Genomic DNA, 25,321 nt, shown 5'->3' with positions numbered 1-25,321 from the left:
GGGTCCACAACTTCCCTGACAAGAAAGAAAGCATGGTGAATCCCACAAAAAGTTATAGAGGTCAGCCCTAAAATTGGCAAATATCACTTTGCCCACATCCAATTAGCCAGAATTGAGTGGACTCTATTTAATTTAGTTTAGTGGACTAAATTTAATGTAGGTCCCCACTTTAACTTCAAGGGAGTCTGAGAAATGTAGAGAAACATACACATATTGGTGAGCAATAACAGTTTGCCACATTCTAGGTTTTTAACCAAAACCCTGTTGTCCGCAACCCTTCCACTCTATCTCACTTCTTCTCTCAAAAGGAGAATTCTTTCAAATATTTTCAATATTTCTTTTGTTATTTACTCCATATGTTAAAATATACTGAAATTTCTTGATTTTTTGACATTAGACATTATCCATTGACTTGCTTCTATGGAAGCCAATAGTAAAACTTTTCTAACACCACCCCCAAGTGTGTGAACATTCTTTCTCTCTCTGTCCCCACATACAATCTTCTTATCCCCTCATCTTTCAGTATGGTAATATTACAGGCTTTGTTAAATTAACGTTTATAAATATGATTCAACCCTGAAATCACGTTAACTTTTACAACAATCTTTTACCTTGCTTTGTCTTAGTAATTGCCATATTTTTATGTACTTGTTAATAATCTGTCCTTAGAAACTCTGCCAAAGTGATGAAACATCACAAACACATCAATTAATCTTGCAGATTTGTTTTTTTCCCTACAGACATTTCCTCTAGAGCACTGCAACCCGTAGTTCATTCAGTATTGGTTGCTTTTACTAATCCAATACTGCTCTCCTGTGTTGGATCCCTTGTTTCCTTTTTCTTTGTTTAATCATCTGTATTTATGAAACATATCGTCTAGTAGCTTCCTGAGAAAACGTAAATGGGAGTGTTGTAGACAGCATAATGAATGCACCCCCACCCCCAAGATGTTCACGTCCTAATCTCTAGATCCTATGAATATGTTTTCTTATATGGCAAAAGGAACCTTGCAAATGTGATTAAGTTAAGGATCCTGAAATGAGGAAATTACTGGATTATCTGGGTGGGCCCAACATAATCACAAACATCCCTATAAGAGGGAAATAAGAGATCAGAGAGGAGAATGATGGCACACTACTGGCTTTGAGGTTGGAGGAAGGAATTAAGGACCAGAGTAATGTAGGTGCCTCCTAGAAGCTGGAAAAGGCAAGGAAACATTCTCCCCTAGATCCTCCAGAAGTTATATAGCGCTGCAGACCCATTTCAGGCTTCTGACCTCCAGAACTGCGAGATAGATAAACCTGGGTCACTTTAAGCAACTAAGTTTGTGGTTATTTGTTACAGCAGCGGTATGAAACTAATACAGGGAGAAATGGTGATTTTTTTTTAACCAGCTTGCACATCTGAAACATGCCACACACTTAATTGTTGGGCTATCTATATTTAAATTTTTACATTGAAAACTGTTTTCCTGGAATAATTGTCTAAATTCTTTTTTCCTCTGATTCTTTTCTTTAACAATTTTATTATAGTTTCTAAAAGATTATTCAGCTTTTTTCCCCCATAAGCTTTTTGTTGAATAATTAGTTTATACTGTTATATTTGGACTTTACTTTTTTTTTATCTATTACCTCATAAAATGCTGTTTGGATTTCAGAGGTGCATTATCATATCTAAGAATCTTAGAATGTTTTAAAAGTTTTCTTCTGTTTCCCCCATATTGTCTATATTCACTCAGATTTTATTTTCAGTTATTTGTTTGGATTTCTATGTTTTTATTTTTATCTTCTTTGAAATTTTACATTAGTTCCTTAAATATCTAGGTAGGCTTGGACTTCTGTTCATATTGAAGAATAAGTGATATAATGTGAATGTGAATTCATAAGAGGATCAGATTTTTCATTGGGAAATTCTCAAACATCTGTAGACTAAAAAACACTAAGGAAGATAAGAGCAGAAATAAATGAAATTGAAAACAAATGTGCACTGGAGAAAAGCAACAAGGCCAAAATTGGTTCTTTGAAAAGGTTAATAAAATTGCTAAGCCCTTAGATAGACTGATCAAATAAAAAGAGAAAACTCAAAATACAAATATCAGGAATGAGAAAGGAAACATCCTACTGATGGTAAAGGTAAGGAGATATTAAGAACAACTATTTATGTACAAGTATTGGATATTTTCTATTTCCCTTGAAAAACACAATTTGCCAAAACTTATATAGAAGGAATTAGACAATTTGAATTATTCTATATCAGTTTTGAGAAATTGCATCTGTATTAGTCTGCTCTAGCTGCCATACTAAAATACCACAGACTTAAACAACATAAATTTATTTTTTCATAGTTGTCAAGGCCTAAAGTCCAAGATCAAGGTGCTGTCAGGGTTGATTTCTGGTGAGACCTCTCTGGCTTATAGATGTCTTGCCTTCTCACTGTGTCATATGGTCTTTGTGCATGCACGGAGAGAAAGTTTTCTCTGGTGACTCTTCCTCTTCTTATAAGGACAAGACTCTTATCAGATTAGGGTCCCACCCTAATGACCTCATTTAACCTTAATTTCCTCTCTGAAGACTCCATCTACAAACATATTCATATTGGGGGTTAGGGCTTTAACATAGGAGCCATCAGGGGTGGGGTGGAGTGAATAGAGTGTCTAAAATGAAGACTTCACTGGATGCACTTAATAGCATTAATTATCCAAATTGAAATATAGAGGAAAAAGGTTGGAAAAAAAATTCCAGCAGCCTCAGTGACTTGTAGGACCATCTCAAGCTATCTAACATAGATGCAATTGGAATCCCGGAAGGAAAGATGGGCAGAAGAAAAAAATTTTTGAATAAATATTGATGGGTAATCATCCAAATTGATGAAAACTGTAAATGAACAGATTCAGAAATTCAGCAAACCCAAATAGAATTAAGAAAGGAAGGCCCAGAGGAGGGAGGAGAAGAGAGGGAGGGAGAGAGCAACCCCACTGACTGCTGAAAACCAGTGATAAAGAGAATATTTTAAAAGCAACCCAAGGAAAAAGACATATTACATATAGGAGAACAAAGATAAAAGTGTTTAGAATGTGTTCCCTTCTCCTTTATTTTCTACAAGAGTATATGTAAGATTGGTGGGATTTCGTCCTTAAATCTTTGATAGAATTTACTTGTGAAGCCATTTGGTTCTAGAGTTTTCTTTGTGAGATTTTTCGTTGCAAGTTCAATGTCTTTCATTGTCATAAGGTATTTACCTTTGGTAGCCACCTAAGAGAAGTTAAAATGTATCCACAGGCTTGTATGCAATTTTCCTAGCAGCTTTTTCCCATAATAACTCAAATCTTTAAACGCTCCAATATACATACACATACACAATGGAATACTACTCAGCAATAATATGCAGTGATCTTGGATATTTCTCAGAAATCTTATGTTGAGCAAAAGGAGCCAGATAGAAAAGAGTACATAATGTTATGATTCCATTCTTAAGAAATTCTCCACCAGGCAAAACTAATCTATAGTTAACTAGTCTATAGTTAAAGCAGATCAGTGTTGCCTCTTGTCAGTGGTGGGATATATTTGCATGGAGTTGGGAGGACTGACTGTAAAGTAGCACAAGGAATCATTTGGGGGAGTGATCTAAATGTTACACATTTTAACTGCAGTGGAGGTTACATGGATATATGAATTTTTCAAAATTCTTTGAACTGTCACTTAAAATGGTAACTTATTTACATAGTAATTATGTAGTAAGTAAATTATACCTCAGTAAAGTTGATTTAAATAGAAAAATCATTTCTATTTCTATTTACTAGTAAGAAACAATAGAAAAGGACATGTTTTAAAATACCATTAGTAGTTTAAACATTTAAAAAATGCCATACAGTAGGAACAAAAATTATCAAGTACCCTGAGGTGAATCTAATTAAAGATTGTCCAGGATCTCTATACAGAGAACTAGCAAACAGTAGTAAAGGAAATTTTAAAAGATCTAAATAAATGGAGAAATATACTATTTTCATGGATTCAGAGATTTAACATCATATAGATGTGAGTTATTCAAGTTGATCAATCTATGTCATCTAATTCCAATCAAAATTCCCGTAGGTTTTTGCAGAATTTGACAATCTGATTCCTAAAATTTACAGGGAAAGGTAGAGGATAAAAATAATGATGATCAACTCAAAGAGGAAGACAAAGCTGGAGTATGTAAATTATAACACATTAAGATTTATTGTAAAGGATCAGTAATTGAAACTGTATGATATTGTCAAAAGGACAGAAAATTAGGCCAAAGTAGCAGAACTGAGTGTCCAGAAACAGACCTACATTCTGACATCCATAGTCACTTGAATTTATGGCTAAGTGGTACTGAAACATAGCAGAAAATGCAGTCTTTTAAAGTAATTGGTTCTGGATCAACTGGAAATCCATATGGGGAAAAAAAAAAAACCTCAGTTTATTATCTCACCTAAAATACAAAATTCCAGATTCAATGTAGATCGCAGACTTAAATGTGAAAGTGAAGAAGTTTGACATTTAGAAGGCCATCTTTTTTTACTTTGGGGTAGGTAAAAATTTCTTAAATAAGATTTTAAAATGCATAAATAAAATAATTCATTAAAATTAAAGTAGCATAATAAAAAATCATTAAAATAGTGCACACTATTTTGTCCTCTCTAATAAAAGATCTACTTCATATCAATTAAAAAACAATAACAATACCAACAAATCAATATCAGTAAAATCAATTAAAAATACCAATACCCTAAGAAAAAATGAGCAAAAGACTCGAACATTTGCTTCACAAATATAGGTATCCGAATTGCCAATGAGTTTGTGAAAAATTGATTAACATCATTTTCAAGGCAATGCAAATTAAAATTGCAGAATACCATTACATGCCCACCAGAATTCCTTCATTTAAAAGTATTGACAGTACTAAATATACAACAGTACTAAAGAATACTACATTCTTTAGTAAGAATGTGGAGTTACTGGAACTTTCATATACTTCTGTTCAGAGGAAAAATAGGAACAGCCACTTTGGAAAACTGTTTGACAATATCTACTAAAGCTGACCCAGCAATCCCACTCCCAGTTCTATGTCAAGTATACCAAAGACATTAAAAATAATTCATATTATCTTGATTTGATAATACACAACATAATTTACACAAATGGAAAGTAACTCAAATGTCCATCAAAAGTAGAATGAATTAAGTACACTCTGGTATATGTTATAAAATAGAATATTATACAACAAAGAAAAAACATTAACTATAGAAAACAACAAACAGTTTGTAGATGAATCTTACAAATATAATGTCAAGTGAAGGAAGGCAGAAAGTGTACATGTTGATTGTTCCATTCAAATGAAGTTCAAAAATAAGCAAAACCTATCTGGAGAGGTAGAAGCCAGAGTCCTACTTATATTTGGGAGGCAAATGATTGGATAGGAGCAAGAGGTTACTCTGGGTTACTGGTAATGTTCTATATCTTTTTTTTAAATTTAAGTATAGTCAGTTACTGTGTCAATTCACAGTACAATGTCCCAGTCATGCATTATGCAAGCAAATATATACACCTATATTTTCATAGTCTTTTTTATTAAAGATATACAAGATATTGAATATAGTTCCCTGTGCTATACAGAAGAAATTTGGTTTTTTATCTATTTTTATACATAGTGGTTAACCTTTGCAAATCTCAAACTCCCATATTTATCCCTTCCCATCCCCTTTCCCCTGGTAACCATAAGATTGTTTACTATGTCTGTGAATCTGTTTCTGTTTTGTAGATGAGTTCATTAGTGTCCTCTTGTTTCTTTTTCTTTCTTTCTTTCTTTTTTTTTTTTTTAGATTCCACATATGAATGATATTATATGGTATTTTTCTTTCTCTTTCTGGCTTGCTTTACTTATATCTTGATTTGTGCATTGGCTATATGGATGTACAGATTTGTTTTTAAAAAAAGTCAGTCCATACACTTAAGATCTGTGCAATTTACTGTATGTGTGTTTAATAAAAAAGATTAAGAAACACAAATATGTTGCACATATGACTTGGAAAAAACAAGCCATAAATATAACTGATTATTATAGTAATACTGGAGCCATAAAGTAAGGCATAATTAAAGATATTTTTTAAAGGAATTGTGATGACAGAATGGATATAGGAGATAATGAAGGAGAAGGAAGAGTCTAAGATAATTCGGACTGCAAACCTGGATGATTGTGAAATCCCTGCTATTAAAAATAAGAGCAAGATTTATTGAATAAGGACTTGTGTTTCAAGGGATAATCATGAATTGTGTTTTGAAAATACTAGGTTTGAAGTTAAAATACCTAAATGTAAAATATTTATGCTCAAATGTTCCATGAATCTTTAGAATAATATGTCTTATTATGAATATTTACAATAATATGTCTTTGGACTTGTAAGACTCCCTATCCATAAACCATTGAAGTCTTAAAGTTATTATTATGACTAAAAGTCAGCCTTAAACAATCAATTATGTAGAATTCAAAAATTCAGACGTTAAAGATTACCACAAATCTCATAGGTTTGAATCCCACTCAACAGTGATGATATATTAAAGACAATATAAAATTATTATAACTGATTTTGAAATTCCTGGAATAAACTGCATGTGAGCATAGTATATCCTTTTTATACCTGACTGGCTTCTAGTTGCTAGTAATTTGTTAAAGATTCTTGTATCTATGTTCTTGAGGGATATTTGGTCTTATAATTTTCTTCTTTGTAACATTCTTGTCAGATTTTATTATCAAAGTTATAAGCTTTGTAAAAATGATTTTGGAAGTATTCACTCCTCCTCTGTTTTTGAAAGTTACTGTATCACCTTCTTCATTTTTGTTGTTTTTTTTTTAAGGATTGTTGTTTTTAAGGATTTTTCCATTTCATGTAGGTTGTCAAATTCATTGAAATAAAATTTTGAATTATACACCCTTTAGTCATTTAATGTGTGTAGGATCCGTAATGATACCCCCCCTAATTCCTGACATAGGTCATTTATATTTTTCTCTGATTTTCAAAATTTACATCTACTATGGGTTTATCTTGTTTTTTCATCTTTTAAAATACCAACTGTCAGTTTGTTAATTTCTCTACTGTTTTCATATTTTTTATTCCATTGATTTCTGCTTATATCTTTTTTATTCCTTTTTCTACTTACTTTTTCATTCTTTTCAGTTTGTGTGTGTGTGTGTGTGTTTAAGCTTCCTAAGCACTATGTTTTCTTCTAAGTATAGCTTAGGTGCATCCCACAAATTTTGATTTGTTGTGTTTTCATTATCTTTCATTACCATTCAGTTAGAAAATTTTCTAATTTTTCTTCTTATTTCCTCTTGAGCTATATTTTATTTAGAAGTGGATTATTTAATATTTAAGGATTTTCTCGACATTTTTGCTACTGTTTTATATTGTGGTCAGAGAACAAGCTCCGAGTGATTTCATTTGAAATTTTTGAGATTTGTCTTATGGTCCAGCATAGGTCCATCTTGGTGAAGCATCCATGTTCCTTTACTTAAAGATTGTGTATTCTGTGGTTGTGGGGTATAGTTGTTCTATAAATGTCTGTTAGGTTAAGGTGCTTGATAGAATTCTTTTATCTGTTTCCATACTGATTTGTGTGTGTGTGTGTGTGTGTGTGTGTGTGTGTGTGTGTGTGTGTGTGTGTGTACTTGATTCACCAATTACTGAGATGTGTTAACATCTCCAGCTATAACTGTGGTTTTGCCTGTTGCATCATTGGGCCCCTCAAGATGGCTGTTCTGTTGCTCCTTGTTCATTCCCTGCTTCTCCAGTCCCTGCCCCAGCCAGTTATTGTTCTAATCCTTAGAACAAAATGGCTCCACCTGCTCGTTTGTCAAAAGGAAGCATCTGCCTTGTTAACCGGAGAGGCTGTGAGGGACCAGCCTCTACTGGTTTCCCTGGTAACTGATGAGCCAACCTGAAGCCAATTAACGGTATAAATGGTAGTAGCTTCCTTCTCCCTGGAATAGCAACATGGCTGCAGTGTCCTGCATGCCGCTCACCGTGAGATGTTGCTCCAGAACTTTGCTTTGGACTTGTAAGTCTCCCTATCCATAAACCATTGAAGTCTTGGTCACTGTTCCCAGGCTCTTTCTTCAATCTCGCAGCTAGGCAGTTACAAGACCTGCAGGTCTGTGAGGTGCAGCCGAACACCTATATTTCCCTTTAGTTTTACCAACTTCAGCTACATTTATTTTGAAGCTCTTTTATTAGATACAAACACATTTGGCATTGGTATGACTTCTTAATGAATTGACCTTTTATCAACATGAAATAACCTTATTTATAGATATAAATACTATAATAATTCTCCTTGTCTTAAGATAATACTTAAGATACTTAAGATAATACTCCTTGTCTTAAAGTCTACATAGTCTAGTATTAATATAGACACACCAGTTTTCTTATGTTTACTTTTTTGCATGGCTCCAGAATTCCCATTTGTTTCTTTTTTAGAATTTCTATTTGTCTTGAAATACCCAACGTCTTCGTGTACTGTAATCCAACCTATACTGTAAAATCTTTAGTGTATTTATAATATTACTTTTAAGTCCTTGATGCTAATTACAATAACTGGATTCTCAGTGAATTCGTTTGTATTGACTGTATTTTCTCTTGATTATGGGTCCCATTTCCCTTCTTTGTATGTCTTCAAATTGTTGTGTTGTGTGTTAGATATTACGTGGAAAAAACTGTGGAGGCTGAAGTTTAATTTGTTTTAGTTTTGAGAACACAAGCCTTTTTCTGTCCTTACCACTTTGAGAGGCTGATTTAAAAAAAAAAAAAATTCTCCTAGATTCAAATTGAGCTTTAGGGTTGGCTGCAGCTTTAATTAGATTGAGTTCATCTGTGATTAACCCAATCACTCTCCCTCTTCATAGCCACCTCTTATATCTTGTAAGTGTTGATTTGGACAAGTGTGGGATTAAGTTTTAGATATTTTTGGTTCACCTTAGACGTTGTCATGGCTTCTGGAATCCAAGTACTATAAGAATGTGTTGGTTTATATAAGTTTTGTATCTTTCCAGCCCCTCCAATACTACTACTTTTTTGACAAAATTAAGAAGTAAGGTGTGGGGACCAGGAAAGGGATTGTTTGGTCGAGTCATTTATTTTTTCATTTGGGTGTCTTTCAGACTCCAGTTTGTTCCCCCAGCTCATGCTGACACTTGAAGCCCAGCTGATTTCTCTTCATCTCGTCAAAGTTACTGCCCCATGGCAGGCCAACACTTGCCTCAGTGGATGCTCAGAGCTCACTGTCAGGTAAGGAAGCTACCACAGCTTTATACTCACTTGTAAAGATGTTTATCTCTGGATTTCAGGTCATTAAGGCTTCCAGGGAGGGCATCTTCATGGGCTTGCAAGTTGTGCCGCTGCACAGGGCCTTGTGATGAGAAGGTTTAGTAGTCTGATGTTACCATTTTAAAGTTCTTATTTTTTGAGCAAGGGACTCTGCACTGTCACAAATTATGAAGCTGGTCTTGCTTACTGGCATCCACCACTTTTCACTAACCCCATAGAAAAGTAAGGTTTTCATTTGGTCCAGGATTTTCTTGTTATCATGGAAGCATAGGTGTTTTGCATCTTTCTACATCCTATCAAGGTGGTAAGTGTGTTTAATTTATGCCTCACCTCCTTTAAACTTTCCCCCTAAAGAACTTTGGGATTTATACTGAAGTTAGCTGGAACCTTCCTGTGCAAGTTTCACTTCCCTAATTCATTTTTCTAATTCCCTTTAATTGAAATGTGGGTATTTTTAGTGCTTTCTCCTAGAAGTGGTTTGACAGCCATTACAAGGGGGGAAAATGTAACATTTAAATATTAATCAGGCTCTGTTACATTTTGTGCATTTCAAAATATATTGATAGCTTCCTTCTGGCCAAGCTGCTATACCCACTATCCCTGAAGACATTATATTGTGAATATCTTTTTCCCTCTAAGCATTCTGTGCACACCATGTCTCTTATGTCTTACTCTTCTCAATCTGACTAGCCCTAGAGTCCTATGTTTTCCATAAAATTTCTTGACAGCTCTATGCATCTTTGCTTCTGTGTACTTATTTTTATAATGATTGTCACATATGCCCTTTATTTTTTATTGTGTTATCTGTATATATTTATATTTATCATATATTTTAAATGATACTAAGACAGTGAAATATTCTATTAAACTTCAAATGTGTAGTATTTTTATAAAACATGGCCTTGTGATTTTGTAATTTTAATGGGTTTATCTATTGATGTGAAATATGGTTTAGTACATTTAAATGTAATATAGTCTTTTCAAACATATCATCAGAACATTCAGGTATTATATTAGGATATTCTGAGTTCCTGTTATTTCTGCCTACTTCTCACTGGTTTTTCATTCTCTAGAAAAGGCTTTATTATTTTTTAAAATACCTATACATTTCTTTGACATTCATCTAGTCATTTATTCATTAATTTATGCACTCTTCAGTGCTTATGCACTGACCATTGGCCAGCCATTGTATGAGATGTTGACATTCCAGCAGTGATGACACTACAGTTTCTATCATCATAGAGATGCAATTTGCTGTTGTTACCATAGAGAATCTTTAGGTGGGTCAAGGAAGGCTTCCTAGAAAATGTGACTTTTAATGCGATATTTGAAATAAGAGTTGAATAGCCAAGAATGGATTGGAGGGAGAGGGTTTGGGACAAGGGAGCCCTCCAAGCAGAAGGAAGAATGTGTACCCAGTCTCTAAGGCAAGGAATCGCAAGATGTCTCAACTAAAATTAATCTGTCTAATGAAAGAAGACATTTTCAACTTACAAAGAAACTGCTAACAAAAATGGGGTTATTACTTATTATACTGAAACATTCAAAGATTTAAGTTACCTCCAAAGATTTAAGCTGTTTTCACCCGGTCACTAGTGTGGCTTTTTAAATACTTCATGAAGCAGGAGGAGCATGCTATTATGTTACTGGCTCTGAACTTGCTGTAGACACCATCCAAAATAGCCCAAAATATCTTGGAGTCCTTCTTGTACTTGGGAATGAGGACATTCAGCAAGTTTCATGTGGAGCTTTTCACCAGGAGCAGTGTCTGAGGGGGAGGCCTTTCACAGAATTTGGTTTGGAGGCTCAGAATTTAAACATTGATCTCTGTCCCTTTACACAGTGAATATTTTTTACAATATCCTATAGCTCTGAAAATTATAACTTAAGTCCAGTATCATACTGTACTTAGATTTGTATGTAAGCGTCATAGAAATAATCTGAAATTATGTTAATGAACAATATTGATTTTCCTTTATCAGAAAATACAAGAACCCCCAAAGAGCATTGAAGAGTTTTTAAAGTTACAAAACTGGGTAAGTAGAATAGCCTGTTTTATAGGAACTGCACCACTGGTGCACATATCAGTCCTTTTTCTTTAGGGAAAAATAACAATTCTTTTTGATTGCCTATAGAATTACTTTGTCAATAAAAAAAAAAAAAAACCTGAATTTGATTAGAACTATAATAGGCTTGAATTACTTTTAGAAACTTAGTCTTCAAAAATACATCCTAAAATTATATGTTAAAGCTATAAAGACTTTAAGTGCTACCACTCATTCATCCATCTCCTTAAATGTAATTTTTTAAATTTCTAAATTACTTATTTTTTTTTCTGATTATCACTTAGGCAGTCATTTTAGAAAATTAAATGCAAGAGATAAGCATTAAAAGGATAAGCATCTTAATTTTTATCATTCATAGACTAATTACATGTATCTCACTGTTTAAAGTAGAGAAAACAGTCTAATCAGGCTGGTAGAATTTCAGGATACTTTATTCAATATCTTGAAGTTCAATACGTTGAGCAAGAATTATGATACCTCAAGTCTGACATAAAGGATACGTTTTTATAAAGCTCTGTGCATACTGTAAAATCTTTTGAAATTCATTTCTATTTTAGCCTCTTCCCACTTTCCCAGCTCCCGTAACAATAGCACCACATGACCCATAACATGTTTAATATCTGGCTGTTGTTCTAATTTGACAATGTTTGGCTCCAGGGACTGAATCCTGTGATCATATCTTATTTTTCTGAGATTTCCAGGTTTTAATGCTGGACAACTTCCCCAGGTGGTTATGTGTTTTGTTCCAGATAAATGTTTGTAGAATTTGAGAGAGGGAACTTATGTATCTAAGTAATATTCTTCTTTTGCAAAATGACAGAGGGACCTAGATCCCTCTAAGAAAGTTTTCCAGCATTAAAAGTTGGGTATTATTCAGGTACCTGTTACATGTAAGAGCACAATGGGTTTAGGAAACATTTAAAGGAGGAAATATGGAAGTGGAATAGAACAAGGCAGGTTTAAAATTCTTCATCTGCAGACTTGAACTGTATTCCTGTTGAGCTAAATTCCCAGAATATCTTACCCAAATTCCTTTTAAAGAGTTTCATCCTGTGAAAGTTTCCTACTATTTCAGAAAGCATTCTGTTATTCACAGACCTTTAATTACGTCAGCATCTTTCTTTGTTTTGTTATTAAACTATTATATTAAAAAATATTGGATTTAGATTGATAAATATTAATGTTGTGATTCTCTTTCCCTTCATTTCCCTTTCTTTTCATCCCTTTCCTTCTTCTCCTTCCCTTCCTGAACAATGTAGTTCTAAAGCCATTTGGCGGCCAAAATAAGGCAGCATCTACATTGGCAGGGGGGAGGAGTATGTGCTGCTGTGGTTGCCCAGAGCGGACTTCCTGAACTTAACCATGGTGGGGAAGGTAACCATGTGACACCACACATGTTGGGATGAGGACGGTATTTGCGTATGGCCAGGGATGAGGAGGTGGTTCAGGGAAGTGGAGAAGTAGGCTGTGGCATCCTATGGGAAGTCAGAGCACAAGTCAAGGGCCAGGGGGATGTCCCTGAAGAATAGGCAGCCTGGCATTGTGTGTCAGAGCCTAAGCAGGATGAGAAGGGCATCCAAGCAGAGAAGAGTCTGGCAGTGGTTAGGAGAGATGGGTTACTTGAAAAGATGGATCAAATAAGTACATATACTAAAGAGAATGGCAACTAGGTTTTTCACTGTTGGAGCTGGTAAGTATAATATGGAAAGAGAGAAAACTAGATAATCGAAATTGGAATTTGGTGGTATCAGTATGAACTCATGGTTTTAATTACATAGAGGAACTTTTGCTATAAAGAGCATGATTGGTGTAGCTGATGAAACTGGAGTAAAGCCAGAGGATTAGAAAAGAACAATGTAGCAATACCAATTTCCTGATTGTGATGGTTATATTTTGGTTCTGTAGGAAAATGTTTCTGTTTTTAGGAAATAAATGCTAAAGTGTTCAAGGATGATGGGGGCATTAGTCAAATAAGCAGCTTATTTTAAAATGACTCAGAAAAAAGATTTTTGTAAAGCATTTGAAACTTCAACAATTTATGGTTGTTTCATAAATTTTTAAAAAACACATTAATGAAAAATAACACTGGAATTAAATCTTAATTCTAGCTCATTGCTTTTTGAACTCTGCTAATTTAAATTTATTAAAAATGATATAAATTTTATTCTCTCACATTTTTTGCAGGATCATTGGCCAAAGGAAATCCATTGTGGGGATAATGATAAATTGTTATACAGTCTGAAGAAAATAAAAGAAGATAGTTCATTTACTTCAATTTATACACATCTGTGGGAAAATGTCCCTCAAATAGATGATGCAGCCATGGCCATGGAGTCAAGATTAGCAGAGTGTTCAATTCTTTTGAAAAACTGTGCCTCTGCAATATTTGAGTGGAGCAGCGTAACTCACAAGACAAGTAAACCTTATTTTTATATGAGTAATGTAATTGTCAGTTGTGTGTGAAGAATGAAATCCTGTTATTAAGACACCTAAAAACAGAAACATAAGTTTTTTTTAAAAAAAATTCCTTCATTTCAAAACGGTCCAATACGGATTTTTAGTTGAACATGAACACTTGGATTGAAAGAAAGTGTTTCTAGGACAAAGTCTAAAAGAGTTGTGAACTTTGTGAAACTGGAGCGGAGGTAGCCAAATATCAGGGAAACAGGATGCATTGACTGGTGTTGGTACCAGAGACAAGCAAGTCCGTAAGAATCAGGATATAAAAGCAGATACACCTAAAAACCCAAAGTGGAAGGAGTGAGAGTTGACGTACGTGAGCTAAATTAGTTTGAAGGAAGTACTTGGCAATCAGTATTGAATAAATGCAGGCTGAGGGAAAAGTATATCTGCAAGTAATGATAATTTTTACTACTTTTCAGTATTTATGTAACCTTTCATTGTATTTATTAACACTTTCAGAGTAGTTTTAGATACTACTGGTAATTCATGCATTATTTTTGATTTAATGGGCAGACTTGTCGTATATAAGTCTTAAAAATGATGTTGGTTGTACCTGTTAAGTATTTTCTGTGTATTAAATTTAATTAGTTATATTACTTAGCTATTTAATATCCTTCTATGGACCTTGCATTTTCAAAATCTGAGAATGTATTTAAATATAATACTATTAACTCGCTACTGTTAAAATACTCATAATTTTTTATTTTAATTTAAAAAATTTTTGAAATTGTACAAGGTAAATACATACACATGTTATGTGTCTATATAAACATACAGGGAAAGAGAGCAAGTGTGAACTTTTAAAAAATATTTTTTCATATATTCATTGTCCTCAGTATGTAAATATCAGAGCTTGGACTCTAGGTTACATGACTTCAGAGCCCCCTGTAGTCTTTCACTGGGCCATGCTCCAAAGTACTGCACTTTATTGAACTTAAGCTGACCATGAATCAACCAAATATAAGTGGCTGTGCTATTTGAAAAACATGGGCTTGTTCAGTAGGAAGGGATTAAGGTAAAACTTTAGATAAAGGAGTAAGTACTAAAGACATATGAGTTGGAACATGACATTTCTAAAAAATAAGAAGAGACAGGAGATATAATTATTTATTCAACTAAGACTGTGTCTAGCATTACACTTATCAAAATAGCTGGTTGATCTTATTGAATAGTTTTATATATAATTTGCTTAAAGTATTTATTTTTTCTATTTTAAAGGATAGTATATTTATATGTTGTGAATTCTCATTTTTTTAAAGGTTCCCATGGAAAATTGGAACGATACAGGGCATTTCTAAGGAAATACCATAAGACAAAGAAGATAGTGGTATGGTATTTGTTTTCATCTTCCTTGAGAAACTACATTTTCACAGAAAAATATAATCATTGTAATTTCATAGACAATCATTGTAATTTCATAGATAAGCACTGATAACATTAAAAAAATTTTTCCTCTTAGTCTTCTATCATCTATTTATCACTGTTTTTAAAATAACTGGATTTAAATTCGTCTTCACACACTCAGTATTGGAGTGTTGGCATTTGACACTCTCCAAGTTATTTGAAGACTTATATTACATCCTCTGGTTATTTAATAATTTTAACATCTTATGTTTAGTGGTACAGGTCCCATATCAATCTTCTTCTTTTAGAAAAAAAAATATTTTTGATTGACTATAGAATTACTTTGTCAACTAAAAAAAAACTCAGAGTTGGCTTACAATTTTATAATAGGCTTTTGAATTACTTTCAGAAACTTAGTACTTTAATACATTCTAAAATTATATAATGTAAAAGCTATAAGGACTTGAAGTGCCACAACTTGTCCATTTACTTCCTTAAATGTTGTCTTTTAAATTTCGTTTAATGTTTTATGGAATTTTCATCATTATATATTCTTCTACACCATTTTAAAAATAAACTAATGTAATAGCCCTTTTGTTGGGACATTTAGGTTAGTTTTCATTATTCATTATTTACAAAGCTGATGTAAACATAGTTGGAGTGAAAATTTTTCTTAAGATACATTTCAGAAGCAGAACCACATGGGGGAAAAATGTGAAAATCACATGGCCAAATTGTTCTCCAGAAAGTGGCACCAATTTATATTTGTAACAGTAGAGTTTGTGATTGATCTCTTACTCATTCCCTTGTCAACATTTAATCTTAAATTTTTAATGCTTGCAAATTGATAGGCATAAATGTTATCAGTTGTGTATGTTTTACTAATGAAATTGATTTTTTACATTAGCTTTTGTGTTTCTATTATTGTAAATTGCCCGTTTATGAACTTTGGCCATTTTTTAGCTATTTTTTATTTCTAAGTAAAACTATTAATCTTTCTCAGTAATATGTTATACATACTACTTTTTTGTTGCCTTTTAACCCAAAGTATTTTTTGTTATATAAAATTTTATATTTTCATGGATCTATAATTTTCTACTGAAATTTTCTGCCTTTAGTGCCATAATATTTAAGAAGGCTTTCTTCATTACAATATCATATATATGTTCACCTGTGTTCTCTTATATTGTTCTTACAGATTGATTTTTGTGTGTTAAATTCTTTAATTCATCTAATATTTATTTTTGTGTAAGGGTATATAAAACATTAAGAATCTTATTAGGTCTATCAGTAAACTTGTGGGTGCTTTTAAAAATTTATTTTTGGGGTAACATTGGTTTATAGTACTACATGAGTTTCATGTGTACAACATTATATTTCTGCTTCTGTATACCCTACAACATGTTCACCACCAAAATATAGATTCCATCCGTCACCATACAGTTGATCCCCTCTACTCGTTTAGCCTTCCCTGCTACCTCTTCTCCTGTGTTAACCACTACTCTGTTCTCTATATCTGTGTGTTAGTTTTTCCTTTGGTTTGGTTTGTTCATTTATTCGGGGTGTTTTTTGTTTGTTTTTTTATATTCCACATGTGAGTGAATGTGTGGTTTTCTTCATAGAAGTTCTACACATTCCCTGTTAAATTTATTCCTGGGCATCTTCAATTTTTATTACTAATGTCAATGAGATTATTTTTCCATTATGTCATTCAATGGTTTATTGTTCATATATAGGAGATTATTATTGGTATAGATATATTATTCAACAATGTTAGCATTTCTCATCTTGTCTGTGACTCAGAAAGAATGTGAGTACTTTGCTATTAAGTATAATTTTGAATATTTAGATAGCTGGTTTTTTCAGATCAAAGAAATTTTTATTTCTAGTTTATTAAAGATTTATGGATGTAGATATAGATGTAGATTAAATATAGATTAGATTTGAATATAGGTGTCACTGTGCTCAAAAACTAAATAATCTCCATGGTTTGAAATGGAGAGGAAAATAATCGGCTGTGATGGTAACAGAAGCTGCTTTCAGTCTTTCATCTGTGAATGTGGCCGATTACATTAATAGCTTTTCAGAAGGTCAAACCATTCTTATATTAGGATATAGTTTTTTTAATGCATTAGTGGATTTGCTTTGCTATTTGGATGTTTACATCTATGTATGATAATATATGATTATCTTTTTTGGTTATCAAAATTATACAAACCTCAGAAAATGAGTCATTTAGCTTCATGTCTCTTTTTAGTCTATAAATAATTTGTTGAATATAGGGACATCATTTGTTTTTGACTTTTGGCAAAAGTTTCCTGTGAACTTTTAATGCTTTATTATTTATATTTCGCCAAGGGATTAGGTAGGTTGCTAGGAAAGCTGTGTGGAAGTTAAAAGTTCCCATAAATAACAACTTGGCGACTGTCAAAACATAATATTGAGTGAAAAAAAGCAAGTTACCAAATAATTTGTACAGTTGAAATATTTTCTTTAAATTGTAAAAATATACCAAAAGTCTGTATAGTCTTTATATGTATACATATATACGTAAAAATATTTTAATGGAATTGAGGGGATACAAGCAAATGATGGTCACTATCTCAGAGGGGAACACGGAAAGGGAACTAGAAATCCCGGTAAAAGGGGACCTGAGCTTCATATTTTGTTATACATAAACTTCATATTTTATCGTAAGAAATAGTCTTAAGCAAATATTAAAATGTCTACAGTAATCCATTTTATGTTGGAATACAGGAACACTGGTTGTTACATTACTCTTTATAATTTCTCTATTAACTTTCAAAAGAATTTCAAAAATTCTGTATGTTGAATTTTATCAGATGACTTTACAGGATCTATTGAAATGAACTTTAGATGAATTATACTAAAAAGTTTAAATAATAATTTTATTACTAAGGTTTTTATTGGATTTTTATAAGGATTTTAACATGTATTATTTATATTTGTGTTACAGTATCTTTTCCAGGTTGTATGACCAAAAACTAGTTTTGTGTTACTACTATTACTCGGCTCATTGAAAACTTCCAGTGTTCCTTTGCTTTCTGCAAAATAAAGCCAGGATATTGAGATTAACATTAACATCTTTCTAAATCTGATCCCATCTTTACTGACCAATTATATTCTGTAGCTCTCAAGTGCACAGCCTTCTTTCTTATCATAATCGATCTCACTTTCCTTCTCTTATCCCTTGGCACATTTTTTAAATTGCCAATAATGTGATCCTCTTTCATTTAGCAATCAGTAATCATCTTTTCAAATTTGTTTCCTATGTCATCTCTTCTATAATATATGTATGTGTGTAATGTGTGCATATGTGTATAAAGCTTATGTATTTTGGCAGAAATGTATTAATGTATTAATATGTCTAGATGATCAAAAACTGATTTATGTGGAAGGATTCTTATTCTCCGTACAGAAGTAGTATGGTGGACACAGAGATGTGCCACACACATTCCCCTTCAAGGAATTTGATCTGTTGCCCTACTGCTGAGAGTGCTGATGGGGGCACCTTTCAGCTATAGCCCCTTCAAGGATTCCCTCACCTAGAGAGAACTTCCTCTCCCAAGGACGTGCCCATTCAGGAGCCACCCACATATAATGACTAATCAACTAGGAAACAAATGCCTAGCTATTTCAACCCAGTGCAGGATGACTACTATGGGTCCTTTCAGTTCCAGAGCTTTTCTTAGGGTCAGGGCTGTTAGACTGGAATCATAGCTGACTTTTCCATCTCCCTGATCTTGCCCTTCCCCTTGCCTTCTATAGATATTGATCCCAAAGGCACTCCAGTAAACATTCTGAACACTGAATTCCACTGCACAGTCTGATTCCCAGTGAACCCAACCTGCAGTAAGTGGTTTATCTTTCTGTTATAGTTCTCACCTCTTTGTGTTTTGTTTGTGTATGTGTCTGATTCCCCTCTTGAACTCTGACTAACTTGAAGGCAAGGAACATCTTTGTATTACCAGCAACTAATACAGCAACAGCATTTAGGCCTCAGTAGGAGACACACACACACACACACACACACACACACACACACACACACACACACACACAAGTTAACAAAGTTACAAAATATAAAAATTCTTAAATTTAGAATTTTAAAAATTTTATTTTAAATGTCTTCCAGCTTTCAGATGAAATGGAAACGAAGAAGGATATAGAGGTATTTAAAATTTCTGTTTTACAAGATAGTGTATTAAAAGTATTGTGGCAATAAAAGAATGTTTATAATAATGTAGATGTAGCTATAAATATAGATAGGGGCCCCAGGAGAGAGAGTTGGGGACAAGTACAGAAGCTGTCTCTTTGTGCCTAGTTCATTTCTTTAGATGTAGTCTAGCTAAAATTCTTGATAATTTGAGTTATATCAAAATTAGTTCTGAAATATGGTATTGTTTTACTTTTGGATTTGGCTTATAAATATGCCAGGACTCTTAATTTCATAGAAACAGATAATATGAAGATTTTTCTTGGGTGGGATAAGTATTTTTCACTTATTTTAGTAAAAAAATAAGTAAGATGATTGTTAATGAACAATAGTTAAATCTTTATCTGTCTTCTGTAGTCATATGAGACTACTGAACTGAAAAGAGTGAAGTAATTCCTGTTCTGTCAAATTTCTCTCTCTTTAGGGTTACAGCTTCCCAGGATTCAAGACAAATGAGCTTACTCAACTACCCAGACATCTGAATGCTGAACGAATTTATCTTTTTATTTTAAAAGCCCATAACTTTGCTGTATGTAAACAATTCTTTTTTTTATTGTATAATAAGTTTTTGAGAGTATGATTTAATGAATCAGACCTTTATTGAAAGCTATGACAAATCAGGTGTTAAGAAAGATTTAATTCTTTTGGGCATTATATCTGACAGGAAAGACCAGTGATATTTTTTAACACCCTGATCACCAGAAGATAATACATTAGATTCTGTTACTGCCTCAGGCGGCTGAGGTTACTAGTGTGCATTGGTTTGGCATGTGACTGTAACAGGTGTTTTCCCCTCCCTCTTCCTGCCCTATCAGCTCAGGATATATTAGCCTGCTTATTTTGATCCCAAAGTAATTTATGAGAGCCCTTCCTCACAACCCACTTTTTGAACCTCCACGTGTCTGGGGAATTTTTGAGTAGCATCCCTATAGGGTAGCTAACTGATGAAAAATGCAGGCGTAGGAAGGTAACTAGATCCTTGGCCATTGATTGCCAGGGGTAGGAGGAGGGTTGAGCGGTTACTGGTATTGATTTCCACTGCTTAATGCTAAGTAGTCACCTAAAAATGTTTGTTTCCTGGGGATTTGAACAATGCTCTTTGTACCGCCAGGCAGACTCCTCTCAGTTGTCTGAAATGGACTTGGCTGCTCGTAGGCCGTCTTCCCCATCCCTCACCCCCAGCCTTCCTGTGGCTGTTTATATCTCAGCACAAAAATCCCTATTTTCTCTCCTGCTAGTCCATCACAAGGTGTATAATCAACCGTTAAACATTATTTTGTACTCATTTTTCACTCTCTTCAAGATGGAAGAGTGTATCTCTTCAGTGTTTCATCTTCAAGAGAGTGTTCCAAGAAACAGTCTGATTAACTTAGTCTGGATCTCCTGTTTGCTCCTCATTGGGGAGCCACAGAGCACCTCAACTGACAACTCCACCTGAAATGATTCAGTAATGACACTTACTTTCTGTGCTGATATAGATGTTTTCAATTCTCGTTTATATTCTATGGGATTTTGGTGAGAGGGAAGTTTTAGCCTGCTCTCATGATAGAATCACCTGATCCATTTTTTTAAGAGAAAAACTATAAATGGTAGTTGTTATGCCTGGCCGTGAGCATATTTATTATTTTCCCTGACTATGTTTTGCAGTTTCCTCAGGGGAAAGGTTTTATTGTTTTAAGAAGAAATTAATACAAATTACTGCTAAAGTAATCTTATGAATGTTGTAGATAATCTATAATCTTTTTAACTCTAACATTCTGTGTTCTGACATCAGACTGTATTTTAAGCATGGATGCATGTACACCTATCATAAATCACAAGGAACAGAAATTAATTTCTCTGGATTTCATGAAAAAAAAATCTTGAGCTCTACTGAATCTGGCATTTAAAAACTTTGAGTGAATAAGATAAAATGATCTGTTAAATGCACCTATTGAAACCAAGATTTATAGTCTCTAGTAGTCATGGTAAATTGATTTTATGTGCCAATTTTGATCGACTGCTTAGAAAGAACACTGCATTTAGATAGGGTCTAGACTTAGGATGGACCCATTGGGATAGATTTCCATGATTATTGACACCTGTTGTCAGCATAAAAAGGAGATTGTAGCATGTGTCTTGGATTTTTGCTGTTCTTGGTTTAACCTGTACTGTCGTTTCAATGACCACTAATCACATGTGATTATTGAGCATATGAAATGTCCCCAGTGTGACTCAGCTCAATTTTAAAATTTTATTTATTTTAACTATATATAAATTTAAAAACTAATACTTGATTCAGCTATTGAACAACTTTCAATATGGCTGGAACAAAATTACAACCATATATTTTATGAACTAATTATGGTCTAGTATTTATGATGAAAATTTAGTGTTCAAATTGAGATGTGCTGTAAGTATAAAATATACACTGTATTTCAAAGAGCTGGTACCCAAAAGAATGCAAGAATTGTTAATGTTTCATTAATAATTTTATACTAATCATATATTAAAATGATAATACTTTAAATATATTTGATTAAATAAAATATATCACTTAAATTTCACCTTACTTTTTAAAATGTCTACTGGAAAATTTAATATTGCTTATATACCTCCCATTAAATTTCTGTTGAACAGTGCCAGTCTGTAACTATTGAATACATATTCTTTATAAAGCCTATTTACATTAACATGTTTTATAATGTATACTAAGTTGATCTCCGTATGTCTTTTTTTTCCATAGGGAAAATTTTTTAAGATCTGGAGGACTCATTTTCTCTCAGAAGCCTCTATTGCTCTTTTGCATGATTCCTTTTGGTGGTGGTTTCTCCATAAATTTAAGGTACAATGATATTTTTAAAACTTTTTTTAAGTGGATTTGCATAATTAACTTTTCAGTAGAGGTAGCAGTGGTTCAAAAAATGTCTTTCTGGTTCTGTCACAGAGCTTGGTTTTTAAGTATTCTGCATATGTTAGAAATCCTGTCTGAAATCTAGAATTCTTTCAGAAGAGTTAAAACTTTAATAGGAGTCTTCAAAGATCCAGAGTCTTTATTAAGCAGAACAAGATTAGTGAAATCAAACTTACAGTGAATGCTAAAGTTGTAGCTTTACTTGATACTGTCATGTGCTGATGAACACTAAACAGAAAACCCACTGCAGATCAGTGACATCAAAGAAGGTTTCATTTAGAAAACAGTCTACAGATTGGATGGGGAGAGGGTCCTCACTTGACTCAGAAAGGTAAAAACTCTGCTTAGGGTACAAAAGACAAAGACATGCATACCTGGGAATTCCGCAATAAGAGCAATAAGTAATAAGCAGGACATGAGTCTTACGCTAGAGGATACCAGGGACTGCTGTGGGGCCTCTGGGTCTGGAAGAATGAGGAGGAGAGCGATGGCGGGGATTACTGTCTGGGCATTAAGAATGTGTGCCATGCCCCTTCAGGGAAGCCTGAAGACAGGCCAAGCTCTCCTCCTCCCCGGCTCAGATTACCCAAAGAAAACTGCTTGTGGATTCTCACAGAAATGTCAGACTGTGAAGGAATGGGTGTTACCAATTTTATGTACCAACTGTTTAGTTAGTGCTTTATGTTAGAATAATCAGTGCAATTCTAGGTAAGAGTATCCGTCCTGTACCTCTGATATTGTTAAGGGTTGAATGAGGCATAGGAAGTGGTGTATCAGTTCTACAAAGGTAATTACATAGGGAAATTTGTGAAATCAGTTTCCTTACCTTAAACTTATTTCTCTAGATCTGGATCCCAAATTTATGTTTTTTCATGATAACAGAGAGGAAACATTACTTTCCCACTTAAATCTGTTATAATTAAATATAACAAGTTTCTGAAGGAAACATAATCTAGCAATGTTCCTAAAAACTGTTTTGTCAAGCCATATAATACTTTATTATTTTGAACAAACAGATTTGACACAAAAAATTAGTCACATTTGACATTTATAAGATTATCCTTGGAATAGCAAAAGAATTAGAAATCTTATCTTCAAGTAAATTATTTTCTAAAACTACTGGCTTTCTGAAATTAAAATACAGTAATTTAGTAATAATTTTAAAATATTATACTTAAAATACATATACACACAGACATATATATAGTTTGTATATTATATACATCGTTATGTGTGTGTGTGTTTGTGTGTGTGTTTATATATATCTGCCAGTGAACTAGATAAATTACATGACCTGAGGTTCCTAAATTCACCAACTAAGTATGGTGGGTTGCTCATGCATTTACCATCACTGTGTGGGAACAGAACCACTCCTTGAATATTTTGTTGGGTAAGCTCATATTTAAAGCTGTACTGCATTTTCAGGTGAGTACAAAACATACATTCTGTCTATTTTGGGATCTACTTTATGAATGAAAACAGTATTGACTTCATAACTACAGCTGGAATAGAACCCTGAGCCACTTGTACAATTTAATTACCAATAGTGTAATAAGAAAAAAACGTGTAATTCTGCTCTAGAATATAGCCTGCTTCAGCATGGTGGCTCTAAAACTTGTTTCAGTCATTGTTAGATGAGTGATATAAAAGCAAACTGCCTTTGTTGCCTATGATCTAGTGGTAGCTTGATCTAGTAGTAAAAGTGCTGGACTTGAATCTAGGAAACTAAAATTTTAAATCTTGTTTTCCCGGTAGTTAGTATGAGACTTTGGGCTAGTCAAGTCTCTCTGAGCTTTACTTATCTCTAAAACAAAATAAAAAATTTTTAAAAAACAGCTAAAAATAGCATACACCTTTAAGTTTTTATGTACTATAAGTGACATGAATAACATCCCTAGTAAACTCTGAAATACTACATAAATGTAATGTGGGATTCAATATAATAGAATCAAGATCAGCCTTTCACAAACTAGTTTATCTACTTGGGAAATGATGTGACTTAGATAAGTAACTATTCAAAATCTTTCATAAAATTAAAAAATTACCTACCTGATTTGTTCATTGGGAATTAGAAAATGGATGTGAAGTTGTTTCTTTACATAGAAGTAGGTTTATAGTAAGTGTCCAACTTTTATTATTATTGTTGCTGTTACTGTTACTCTACTGGTAGTGAGAACACAACCTTGCAGAAATTTCTAGCTGATGTATAGGCTAATGACAAAAGTTTCCCTGACAGTGTTTAACTAGAAGAATTCCAATAATAATATACCCTTAATGTTTATAAAATTGGCCTTGGGACTTTGGCTCCAAAAAAGATTCAGAAGGCAGAAAATTGTTATCACTTCTACCCATATAACAACGAAGACAAGCCATATATAACCAACAAAATCACAACTTTTTTGAACTCATTATGCAGAGCAAATTTCAAAGCAAAGAATGTTGCCAGAGAAAAAGAGAATAATTATATAATGATAAAGTAGTGAATTCATCAATGTGACCTAACAATCATAAATATTTATACACCTAATTAAAATGCTTTGAAATACGTTTAATGAAAATGTTTAAAACTTTAAGTAGAAATAGACAAATCTATAAGTATAGTTACATATTTCAACACCTCATTTCAATAATTGGTAGTATGTTAAGAAAATCAGTAATGATATAGAATGATACAGATGACTTAAGCAACACTGTTCACCAATTTGATGGATCTAATTGATATTTACTAAACATTCTTGACAACAGCAGAATACTTATTTTTTTCAAGTACACTTTAAGCCTTTACCAACTATATTCTGGGCTAGGTAAACATCCTAATAATTTTAAGACTTCGAGTCATACGAAGTATATTTTTACACCAAAATGGAATTATATTATAAATGAATAACAGAAAGCTATGTGGGAAATATTCAAATATTTGGAAACTAAATAACACACTTCTCAGGAACTGTAGGTCAAACCAGAAATCAACAGGG

At 33.2% G+C, this 25,321-nt stretch overlaps 1 protein-coding gene across 1 annotated transcript in view; it reads left to right on the top strand.

Annotated features, from left to right (window-relative positions):
* Positions 1–25,321, top strand: part of FAM227B (family with sequence similarity 227 member B) — a 195,662-nt gene that overhangs the window by 1,737 nt on the left and 168,604 nt on the right. Inside the window, exons 2-8 of the mRNA XM_045524290.2 lie at positions 9,178–9,304; positions 11,326–11,379; positions 13,594–13,825; positions 15,132–15,199; positions 19,373–19,408; positions 19,878–19,982; positions 22,179–22,277. Coding sequence (XP_045380246.2) covers positions 9,257–9,304; positions 11,326–11,379; positions 13,594–13,825; positions 15,132–15,199; positions 19,373–19,408; positions 19,878–19,982; positions 22,179–22,277 — 642 coding nt within the window. The 5' untranslated portion in view covers positions 9,178–9,256. The remainder of the gene's footprint in view (positions 1–9,177; positions 9,305–11,325; positions 11,380–13,593; positions 13,826–15,131; positions 15,200–19,372; positions 19,409–19,877; positions 19,983–22,178; positions 22,278–25,321) is intronic.

The sequence above is a fragment of the Camelus bactrianus genome, chromosome 6 (assembly GCF_048773025.1).
Source record: "Camelus bactrianus isolate YW-2024 breed Bactrian camel chromosome 6, ASM4877302v1, whole genome shotgun sequence".
NCBI lineage: Eukaryota > Metazoa > Chordata > Mammalia > Artiodactyla > Camelidae > Camelus > Camelus bactrianus.
The sequence above is the reverse complement of the archived record's forward strand: the minus strand, read 5'-3'. Positions and strand labels throughout refer to the sequence as shown.